Source organism: Chaetodon auriga, chromosome 1 (genome assembly GCF_051107435.1).
Source record: "Chaetodon auriga isolate fChaAug3 chromosome 1, fChaAug3.hap1, whole genome shotgun sequence".
In the NCBI taxonomy this organism is placed as follows: domain Eukaryota; kingdom Metazoa; phylum Chordata; class Actinopteri; order Chaetodontiformes; family Chaetodontidae; genus Chaetodon; species Chaetodon auriga.
Genome location: NC_135074.1, coordinates 15,283,180 through 15,295,477, shown reverse-complemented (window position 1 = coordinate 15,295,477; position 12,298 = coordinate 15,283,180). Strand labels below are relative to the sequence as shown.

The window sequence follows — 12,298 nt, the reverse complement described above, 5'->3', positions numbered from 1 at the left end:
GGTTATCTCTCTCTCATGTCTCTCGGACCCTGTTTTGTTATACTGTATGCAATAAACTAAACGACGCATACTATAACTGTAAATATAAATGTCAAATAAAAACAAAAAAAAGTAAATATAGTAAAGCAAGGGCCATACTGTCATTTATTGAGTTCCACTGACATGGTACAGAAAGAATCAGAGGCTCAGATTTTAGTTTTGCATTCCAATAAAACAACATTCATGCCTGATAAAGTAACAGTTAATTACAGAAACAGCAGGCAACATGATCTGGGTGTCCTTTCACCTGGTTTTATACGTGCAAAATGAGTATGGATTTTACTGTTTTAACACTTGTGCCACAGGTTTTATCTCTCATGACATCACAGAAAAGAAGAAACTAATCATATGTATTTCCTTAGCATCTTGCCAGAAACTAAATGGAGTGCTCAAATCTGGCAGAGGGTTTAGATATTATTTGGTTTGTACAAACCAGCCTACAGAACCTCTTTTCATTGTGTCTTTCCTTTGCAGAGACATAGACAAAAAATAAACATGTGGAACACAGTTGCTGATTGGTGCTTTTGATTACCTGTGCAAAGCTGTAAGGCAGGCACCTTCTACATGCATTTTTGCAGGTGACAAACAGTCACCTATGCAGGAGTTGCTACAAATATGACCACAAGCAATTCATTACAATGGGCTATTTCTAACCCCTGGTAACCCACATTCATGTGGTGCATAAAATTGCATCCATAGTAAAGAAGAGGGAGAAGCTACAGGCATTTAAAAGCATACAAGATTGTGTGATCTGTGTGACAACAGCAGGCAGGCCAACTGTCCAGTCACTGAGACTGATAAAAATGAAACAAGATGTGCTTGCAGATTTGCTTTTTGACATCGTTCTGTCACAAAATTTTTACAAAATTTTAGTGCAACAAGAACCCTTTTATAAGGCCCAGGTGATGATCTTTGCATTTCCTTAATGTCCTAGTTTTTAAAGCCGCCATTAAAGCCTTTCACACAACATGCTTACTCCTAAAATTAAAAACAGAAAAACAGGAACTCCAGTCGTCTTTAACAAGGTATTTCGATATAATGATTTAGTCAAATCTGCAGCCTAGAGAGAGAAACTGCAGTTTTACAACCTGTAACTGCTCCTCCCCTCCTGCTCATGACTCAGGGTCATTCAAAACCACTGCACACAGGCAACACATCCAGCATTTATGACAACCTACTGTCCCACTGACACGCATTTTGAGTTATGAGCACCCATTTCTTCTGAAGGTAATGCTTCCTTAAAAAGTTGCCATGCTGAAAAAATGTGTTATATGATTCCGCTCAGTCTATTATGCTTACTTGAGTTCAAAAATGAACTTTGCACTGAAGCAGAGATTAAAGGGAGATGCATTTATGCTTGTTGACTATAAAATTAAACGTGCCTGAAGAGGATGTTATCCCCCCTTATTATTATGTGTACATCTAATGATATTCTACCAAGTTATACCGTATGTTAATATTCTGCCCATCGATGTTAAGGTGATTTCATTCCCAGGGTTATGAATTTGGATTCATGATGCTTCTGAGAAAACATTAAAAAGGTACAATAATCTATCTCTTGACAAAAGCTACGGTGTTGCGCCTTTTTTCCTGAGAGCAAAGGGGCTCTGATCCAGGATCATTGGTTAGGTCATAGTGCCAGTGTCTCCACTCTGACTTAAGAGGCAAAGAGGTCTCAGATCAGCACCCCTGTTTAAGGATAAACTGTGAATAGACAAATATAGCTGGTTCCTTGTCAGATAAACCCGTGGCCCTTTTGGTCAACAAGCCTCATATGAAACACACAACATAAACAATAAAGCATGCAACACTTTTTTCTGGTTCTTCAAAACAAGCGGAACATACTGTAAGACAAGCCAATCAGGGATAGCTGTTTGCATTCTCGTCTATGTTGCTACAGAGTACCTGATGCATGGTCAGTGATCTTTTTTTTTCACAGTTTAAACAAGAATCAATGGAGCCAGAAACTCTTGCTGAATATTTGACAGAATTAAAATGTATTGGCTGTGAATAAACAGTAATGCCCTCTGTAACAACGACTCTCCTGTTTGTACAGATGTCCAAATAATTGAACAACTGCGCTGGAGCAAAGCTGTGCAGCGTAAACTGCTGCCAAAGATATAAATAATGGTACAAAATGGTCTGTTGATGGGTCTACAGAACACTGAATGAGTTCAGACTCACAAGGAAAGAAAAACTGGACAGATTTTCACATCAGAAAATGACGCTTACGGAGCTGTCACATGAAAGCTTTGTTTCTTCCGAAAGGCAGCTTTAAAGGCAGTATTAAAGTTTTTAGATCTCCTTTTGTGAATTACAGAGTGGGTTTAATGGGCTTCAGCACACAGAAAAGAACATTTTCAAATGAAGTTTAAGGTTTGAACTGTGAGAATTTCAGACGCTTTTTTCATTCTAAACCTTTTAACACTAATTTGGTGTTTCGAACTGAAGTAGCTGCAGATACAAAATGTGGTCATCCTCAGCCAGAATATGTTGATGGTTGACATGAAAAACGAAACCCTACCAAAAGAGAGGCAAGAAAAACAGAGTGGAAAACGGAGAGGTATTAGATGCATGGCATGCAGTAGTGATGTGAATTCTGTTGCTTTAAGAGAGGGTCCTCAATCCAGTGCCTCCCTTTAATCCTTTCTCCTGCTGCTGCACCTCCTTCACTTCTGCTCCTCAATTTCTCGTTTGACTTCCGCTACATAATGGTGATCTTTCCCATGAGCCACCTCCATGATGGCAACTGCCTGAAAAAAGAGGAAAAAAACATGATTTTAAAATCATTTAAAAGACGCATTGTAAATGTATGTAGTGTTGCCTTTTACAGCTCCTCTGCTCCCTCTTCCCTCTCTTTGGAGGCCTCAGTACCTTCATTTTCACCTATTCATATACCAACTGACCAGATGTCCTTAAATGTACCTTCTTCAAAGCTTTGACTCCTTGCGACTTCTTCTCCAACCCCAAGTACAGACGTCCCAGTTTCAGATACATAGACGCCACATTTAGAGAGTAGGCTGGGTAGTGAACACTGTAGAGAAAATATAATTTATACATAAAGCTAAGCTGTGAATACGGGAGGAAACAAGATCAAATCTATAATTAAAGATACATTTGGATTTGTTATTGTGCTACAAAAGTTTAAAACATATCAAGCTGGGAGAGCACTGCAGAAACACATAAAAGCCATAGAAGATGTTGCATACCACGGAGGAAAATATGTTTACCATTATCAAGTACAAATACAACACGTGTTGTTGTGTATATATTGTAGGTAGGACAAAGAACACTTCATGGGAAAATTAAGATTAGCAAATAATGAGCTCGTAGTCGCCTACAATGCTTCAAATATGGATGCTGCTACAAAGAAGCTACAAACCGTAAAACATGGATGCCTCAAGCACACCTTCAACCCTTGAGTTACGGCCAAAAATGTTTTTTTTTGTGGTCACAGTGACCTTTGATCATCAGAATCAGTTCATCCTTGAGCCTAAGTAAAAGTTTGTGTCAAATGTGAAGAAATTCCCTCAAAGCATTTCTATAGGTCTTCTGTATGCACATCACAGACAGACAGACAGACAGGCAGATAACCCAAAAACATAATGCCTCTGGCCACAGTTGTTACCGTGATGGAGGCGTAACAAATCATTAAAAAGGAGACAACTTTTTAACTCCCTCTAGCATTTCCAAGTGGCATTATTGTCGGTGCCACTGTCGCACAGACAAACAGAAAGAAGCATCTTCACCGCAGAGGTGAAGTGAAATTGTCATGATTTTATATGGAGTCAGAAGATGTTGCTACTATTGAGTATTGCTTCCCGCAAACCAATAACAGCAGAGGTTGGCACCAGGATGGATGGGGGAGTAGAATAAATGATGAGAGAAAGCATGAGTTTCATCTACAGTGAAGACATGAAAGCAGACAGAAACAATGCCAGCCAGACTGGATCGCAAGTTAGCCTTCAGTTTCCCTGGAGAAGTGACAGCAATAAACACCAATGGTGTCATTATTCTGCAGCCATTACATTATGCAATCACTTAATTTATAGTGACAAGTTAAAGCAAAGCCCCTCTGTGCCAGTTTAAAGAGACTAAATTAGGAATTAAAATCCCAATTCTAACACGTCTTGAAAAACTCACAGAGGTCTGAAGAAAACAAAACCGTGTTCAATGGAAGCAATCATCAAAACACTCCCTCCAGAAAATGGTCCTCTGCTTACTTTCCTGTTCTATTGCATACAAGTTAACCCATCTGTTGCAAGTGCATGGATGCCTCCCCGCAGACCCCTTACAGATCAGTTTACCTGTATGGCTGAATAATCTTCTCTCCGTAGCTCATAGCTCCGTCCCAGTCCTGCATGTAGAGACAGACGCCCATGGCCTGATACATCATGTGCAGCATGTAGACGTTGGTGTCTGCAAATATAGCTCCCATCTTCTCTTGGCTGAGCTCACACATCTCCAGCAGCTCACTGGGGGGTGCCAGAGAGTCAAGGAATAATGACACAAACAATGCAGGGAAAGAAGAGGAGGGAGGGAAGTGAAAGGTTGTCCGTAACAGAGAAAGAAGACAAATGGACAGGCTGAGAGGGGAAAGACTTCAGATGAGGGAAAACAAAAGATTGGAAAAAGAAATGCAGTTACGCCCAGAGGAAGAGGATATTCTTGTAGTGTTTGGCTCTCCTGAACTCCTCGATGACATTTTTGGCGTAACGGACCATGGATCGGATTTCCTCTGGCTCTGGTGGAGAACTCAGCTTCCTGATCTCCATTTTCGCTTTATCCTAGAAAGAGATGGAAAGAAATTAGCATACAGCTGGAAACTGATACACCAACATACGGTCACACACAGACTTTCAACAGTAACACCAACCATGTCCCAGTCTCATACTACTGTGCACGCTAATTTGGAACAGTAAGTAATGTGTTTACATTGGCAGAGTGACGACATTAAAAGTCCTCAAATACGTCAGTATGCATTGCACACTAAATCTGCTTGATGTCTGAGCATGGCCTTAATTTATTGTTCCACAATGCAATACACAATGGCAGCTACTCACAGCTGGAAATAATTGCTGAGGCAGCTCCTGGAAGATCTCAGAAGATGTCAAAAAGATCAAATTTTCAGAAAAAAATGTTGATTTCTTATTGATTCCAAACGTGAAACTATCAGCAGGTTTCCAAAGTAAAAATGATATGTCTGCTATCATTCCCTGCCAAAGCATGATATGCTATAAAGACTGGGGAATGACTGAATATGAATAATGAAAACAAAACTTAATGAAGGTCTGTGAGCTTCAGAAAGATAAATGAGTGGTACCTTAGACCTGGAGGTGCACTCAGTACACTGGCATGTGAAGAAGTAGGAATCTAACAACCTCTCTTTCCTGTCCTCTGTTGGATAGAGCAGGTCTATGTAACTGTTGAAGATCTACAGAGAGAGGGGGGGAGATGAAAGATGAAAAAAAAAAAAAAAAAAAAAATCAAATCATGGTCCCTTTGCATCAATCAAGACAGACATCTTTGTTTCTTCACGACTGTAAGAAGCATCTCTGTGGCCAGTGTTAACGTACCTCGTCTCCAGGGTTTATCTCTTGGACAGCTCTGACCTCAGCCACTGTGCCTTTATAGGTCACTATGACATTAGGACTACAGCTGTGATTCATCAGTGCTACGCTAGAAGGAAGAAACAGAGAATCGTGAAATCACAAAATCATGATAAAATCTGTGTGATGTTGGGGCTATATGATAGTTTATGAATACACCACAAAGACTATTAAAAAGAGAGACATATAGTAAAATAATGAAACAAATCAGGAGCAGCTGAGATATACACAGACTGAAAAAAGCAATGAGGAGGGTTAGTGTGAATCTATTATTGCTTTATTTAATATGTAACATGTTGTCAAATACTAACCTTTGCAATTTTATCAATGGGATCAGTGAAATACACTGATCAATGGATGGACTGTTGATGATGTGCTGACATGGACTACTTACTCAGGGAAAACAGCTGATCCTAGGTGGGAGAGCTCCTCATCCTCAATGGTGAAACCATTACAGTTAACCTGGAGAAAGTAAAAACACAGGAGAGAGAAGGAGGGACAGAGCAAGAAAGAAAGAAGGGAAGACACAAACAAACAGGTGGAGACAGAACAGCAGGGTGAGTAATATGATAACACCACTTGCATCACCCTCTACTCGTTTGTGTTGTAACACCCCTCCGCAGAGGAGGAGGACATCCGGTAGCAGGAGATTAAATGTAGCTGTGTGATCAGGAAAGGCTGTTGGCGTAGCGTGGAGAGAAAGGAGACAGCAGCACTGACAGACCGATCGAATTAAAGAGCTAAACGCTGTCGAGTTACACAGACAGGACCAGTGGGTGTGTGTGTGGCACAGATCCTGGCTTCACCTCAACATGTGCTCCAGTGTGTGTGCGAATTTGCTAACAACTGCAGGGACAGCTGGGGATGAAAAGATGTGTAAACATAAGCATTAAGCATGTACGGGCAGGAATAGTAGAGTACACATGAAAACATACTATGTTTTCACATTGTGTGTCTAAAGCATTTGTGTATGTATGTCGCAACCCAGCATGTCCTTCCACAGACCAAAAGAGGTCAACACCTGTCTATGTGTCAGCCACAGCCTCTGATGCTCTCCCGACCAATCACACAACAGCAATAAACACACCCAACATTCTTGATCCTTTTAGGAACGGGAGGTTTTGAATCAGCAGACTTCTTAGAAACAGAGTGTGAGAAACTAAAATGGTCGTGGTTGTGTATAGTTTTCTTCTCCAGAGAACCTACATGGTACCAAATGAGTATAAACAAAGCACAGAGAGAAACCTGGAACATCCAATGATCCAAAGAAACAAAGACATTTGTTTTTACCTGTGCAAAGAGCTCAGTGAGAGCCTGTTCACTGGGGAGGTCACTGATGTGTCTGGAGTAGAAGTGATGCAGCGCTGCGATGTCCGCCTGGTTCATCTCCTCCTTCTCACTGTCCATCTTATCTAAATCTGGAAAAGGCAATCAAAGGAAATTAAATAAAGCAGACCATCATAAGGAGACCACCTTGTATATTAAACATTATGTGTTCATTAGATCCTGTTCTTTGTTACTGAGGTGCTCTTGAGCACAACACTGAAGCCCCACAACTCTGAAAATGAACCTCCTCTATTGCCATCACTGGAGAAAAGGGATGAATTAAAAGTTAAGTGTTAAAAATAATAGAGATGTTTCAATACGATTCGTCCTTTTTAATACCTGAACTTGCATATCGGCTGACGATATTTGAATAACTCTAAAAAAGAAGGGATAACATATAAAATTGACTATGCATCCAAAATGCTGTCTGCACATGTTTCTTTTTTATTTGTTGTCACTATCATTATAATCTCTCGAATGGCTCCTTAACAGAACCAGAATAACACATATTCAAATACTATTAGAGTTACTGTGAGTAAAGTCCAGGATGTGCCGTTGCCACAGGCCACGTGTCACCGTCAGTCACACAAACTCACACCGACACACGGGCTGGTGGCAGCAGGCAGCAGCTGGCCTCTGATTTGCTTTGTGTGCATGAGACAGGTGTGAAGGTTAATTTTGTGACAATCCTCTGATGACACATCTGAGCCTGTAACAACAGTTCACACTAAATGATAATACCAAATGGAGCAGGGAAAACAGACCGTGGGCGTTTAGATGGAAAACAGTCTTGTTTTTGTGCGTCTTGACAAATACACTGTTTTATCAACTTGCAGTGCATAATTGAGATTACTGAAAGCATCTTGATGAGTTTTCAGGGCCTGATCTTTGTATAATCTAAATACCACAGTTCAGTTAGACCTTATGCAAAAAGGCACGATAGAAACAAAACAGAAAATGCTCCAATAATGATTTAAATCTTTTTGTTGTAGTTATGGGTTGATATAAAGTATACAGAGAACATATGTTAACACGTTCTCAGTGCAATTGCAGTCTCTCAGAGAAGAGGCTTGAGTACTTTGCTCAAGGGCACAGTGGCAGCACTTTTTAAAGGAGGGGAGAGAACATGAAATTACAGCACCCAGAAGCTTGGGATTTAAGTCCCAAAGCTCTGCAGACTTGGAGTGAATGAAAGAGACAGAACCAGGACTGGAGGCTACAGCAGAGGATATTAATAGACACACTGCTACAACTGCAGAGACACAGAAAGATCACACGTGCACGCGCACACACAGACACACACAGACACTGCACCATGTAACTACAAGTGCACACAAATGTAACTAAACATACAGCCTCATGTATTCTTACACACGCCCTCTCTCACACACGCCCTCTCTCTCTCACACACACACACACACACACACACACACACACACACACACACACACACACACACACACACACACGACTTACGGGACTCAAACTCTTTGAAGAGCAGCAGCCTTTCTGAAGGGGTTCGTTCTGTTGTAACTCTCTGCAAGATGAAGCACATTCGAGACACATGAGATCATGCAAAATAAAATACAAAATAACCTAATTTTCCATTCTTAATGTATTGCTTTATTACACCAAATTGCTTTGTTTATGTCCAGTTAAGAAATAATTAAAACACAAACTCAATTATTACATTATTATTAAAACAATAAAGCAGCTGCTAAGCACAACTGGGCGACAGCAACACTGGCTACAGGAACTTTGGTGTTCAATGGGGACCAAAGCTTTAAACTCAACACAGTTACGTTAACCTTAGAAGAGCACTATTTGCGTCACCTTCATCTTTTTTATTAGATGGCTCATAACGCTGGTTTGAACAGCAATACATGTATAGCAAAGACATGACACCCACAATACTTGATACTATGACACTACTCATGCAAAGGTATGCAAAAGAAACTGAGATGAGTTAAGTCACTGCATCGCTGCTCCAGCAGCTCACAGCTGGTTTATTGCATGAAATATGGTCAAACTCAAACTGTTTATCAAGCACCCACGTATTTTATTTGACTCTTTATCCTCATTTGACTCTTTATCCTCTTCAAAGTTTGTTTAAAGGTTATTACAGGTTACATTAACACATGGCTCCTTCCAGCCATGCTTTCCTGCATTTTTATACATTTCAAGTCTTGTACACGGCATTGATTATAAACTGAGGAGGATGATGTAATTTGTCTTCACCTGTGTTTAATTCAGATCTTCTGTAATATTATCTATATTCTCTCTTTTTGCTCACTTCTTCTCTTGCTTTCTACTCCTACGTCTTTACCTGTTTCATGATGAGTCTAGCGACCAGTCTGACGGTCTCTGATGGACACCAGTTTTCCCCATAGGCACACATAGCTACACACTCCAGCTTGTGCATGGGCCAATCACCTCTCTGCATAAATGTGCACAGACACACACAGACAGAGAGAGAGAAAGACAGAAATAACAACAGTTAGCAACCCTCCAATTTTACAGTGAGGACATTCAACAGGACAACACATTAAGAAACATCATCAACACACAAATAGAGAGAGAATTATATGTAGTGGACAATAAAAGATTTGCATCACAAAACACACACACACAAGAAGGCTCCTCAGTGTTTCTGCAGAGTGTTTTATGCCATGAAATCAAAACTAGACAGAGGCAAAGGGAGGACAGACTGAATCGTCATAGCAACAGCAATGTGAGCGTGTGCGCTTGCTGGGTGCTGCCTGCGTGCAGCTCTGCCGAGGTGGTTCTCATGTGTGTCCCAAGGTGGGTCATAAGGCCAATAAAATACACTGCTTTCCCCTGTATTTACTCTGTGATGGCACCAGGGAAGCAAAATGCTCAAAACAACACATATGGATGCACACAAAGGGCTGCACTGTTACTGACAACGACAATCAAATGGCTTCATCTCTGCCTGTGTTCACTGTCTTTGTCCTTCTACTTAAAAAGACAGCAAGAATAAGAGCAAAACAAATGGAGACTAAAACAGGACAGCATGTCTTTTGAAATAAAAATTACTGTTTGTGTTTGCAGTAAAATCGATTCATGGTCAGCTCCTTTGTTCACCGTAATTGTGCAAAGTGTAATATATATAAAGCACGAGCCCTCCATGAAAAAGCACAAGAGGAAGCCGAGAGCTCTCACCTGACAGTCGACATTGCAGTAGTAGGCTTGCTTGCATTTGCCACACTTAAAAAGGTCTTCTTTCCTGTAAGGACATGAAGACACATCATGTTACTCTGCTACAGCTGTGATAAGTGGACTAGTGTGACATTTTGTTCAGAGGGACACAATTGTGTTCACCTACATGAACTAACAGTGTGTGCCTTCATCCGTGGAGACATCTTTACCTGATGCTTGTCAGTCGGTTGACGTGGGATTAAATGAAAACTTTTTGACTGACTCAGTTCTTATCCCACATTTAGATACTTGGTATTTTCCTTGTTAAACTGATGGTGAATGAGGCGGTCCTTGCAGGATTGTTTTAGCCCTGTGGCAAAAAGTGCGACACACAGACGCATAACACATCATCTCAAACTCCAACAGTGAGTAAGTTAGTTGGCAAAACTTTGATTTTATTTATAGTTGCTTCATATGTATTACAATAAGAAGCTCCAATTCAATTTCTTGCAATTTCTACACGTATTTCCAGTGCATTTCCAATGATCACTATACCAGCAAGAGACACAACCTCGTCCTCCCACGTCAACGCACACATGCTCCCCTGGCCTTCTCATCTCTTAGCTCCTCCTCTCTTGGGACACATGGACAACTATATTTAGCGCCCTAACCTTTTACTGATCTACAAACCCTAACAGCAGCTCCAGTAGGAGGCATGTGTGTGAATGAAAGTGAGTGGGTGAGTGTGTGAGAGGGAGACAGAGTTGATTTAACTCTAAAGTGCCTCACAAAGAGTATCATCAGATCTCAACAAGACAAGCAGGCAACCTGGAGGGTCAAACGTTAAAAAGGACGAGCACATGGCAGTTTAACCCCTCAGTATGCCTACACACACCCACACATGTCAATAATGTTGTAGGCAGGCCTTTTTAACCACTTCACATTCAAGCATGAGCTGAAAACTACCAGCAAATGACTCAAAATCATGTTATAATCCCCCTCTAATCGCAAATCAGTCAAACCTGACCTGAATATAATAAAAACAGACTCTGACACTGTGAAGGCTGCATGTTTCCTTTCTACTGCTTGACTTCTAGCAGGATTTGGAGTAATCAACAGAGGCTGTCTTTGCTTGTGATGGTGTGAGCACAAATGTCCCACCAAGTACACAAAGACAGGGCTGAAAGTAACCCAGTATCCTACCTGTAAGCATGAGTAGCCTATTGAAGACTATGTCCTCCTACATTAAGAGGCTTAACACTATAAGAAGGCAGGCTTTAAAACCCGCCAGTCAGCTTGTTGTACGTGAATGTTGGTTTCCATGTTAGACTGTCCTCACTCTGCAGTGCTATAAACAAATGCTGCAGAGTCAGGTGAGCTGCCTCCCCGCGCTGACCCATTTAAGTCTGCACCAGCTCGGTACAGAGGTTGTCCGGAGGTCTACAAGCTAGCCTAGCTAAGTCATGAGGTTACCCCGCGCTCAACTGGACACAGCACGAGCTTTGTTCGGTTTTAGTCCAGGCTAAAGGAAAACGACAGCCTGAAGCTAACAGTCACGGAGGTGTTTCTTCGGTTGTTTCAGAGGAGTAAGACGCTACCTGGTGAAGCAGTGCTCACAGTGCGCTCCCCTTTCATTCACTGTCAACACGTAGGAGTAGGCAGGGCAGGCGAACACCAGCTCCCCCACCGCGAAGTGCCCCACCGCCCGCAAGCCCCTGCCTTTGCCCGGGCTCAGGAACCTCTCCGTGCCCTCTATCCCTTCGTTCTTCATGGTTTCTTCTGTTTACGGTTCTTCGGCCAGATACTGCCGACCACCACCTGTGTCTGACTGAGTGCTCTGATCCGCTTCTGCCAGAGCTGCTTCTTCCTCGCCCGGTCCTCTGCGTCCCCGGTGAGCCTCTCATCGCCCCCTGCTGGACAGGCGACGACACGGCGCATAAATTCATGCATGTGCTGATGGGCTGCTGCTTGCTGTCCCAGCTTTTTGTCTCCGTTTCTCAGATTGTGTCCTGTGTCTTCTCCAGTGTAGTGTTAATATATGTTTTAATTGACTGTGCTGATTCCCAGTAACCCACCTCTCTCTCTCTGTTATCCATTTGCATTCTTCTTTTGAGGCTTAGTTTATGACAAGCAGCTGTGTGATCAGCAGGGGCTGAGATTAGTCA

The 12,298-nt window shown here is 41.7% G+C and overlaps 1 protein-coding gene across 1 annotated transcript; it reads right to left on the bottom strand.

Moving 5' to 3' along the window:
* Positions 1-116: 116 nt before the first annotated feature.
* Positions 117-12,026, bottom strand: smyd2a (SET and MYND domain containing 2a). Its single transcript, XM_076726186.1, has 12 exons — positions 11,732-12,026; positions 10,158-10,221; positions 9,301-9,411; positions 8,451-8,511; positions 6,939-7,066; positions 6,043-6,110; positions 5,616-5,718; positions 5,363-5,473; positions 4,706-4,826; positions 4,347-4,521; positions 2,965-3,073; positions 117-2,792 (listed from the first exon to the last, which is right to left on the bottom strand). Exons 1-12 carry the CDS (start codon positions 11,902-11,904, stop codon positions 2,709-2,711), a joined length of 1,308 nt encoding a protein of 435 aa, XP_076582301.1. The 5' UTR covers positions 11,905-12,026; the 3' UTR covers positions 117-2,708.
* Between the last annotated feature and the right edge of the window lie 272 nt (positions 12,027-12,298).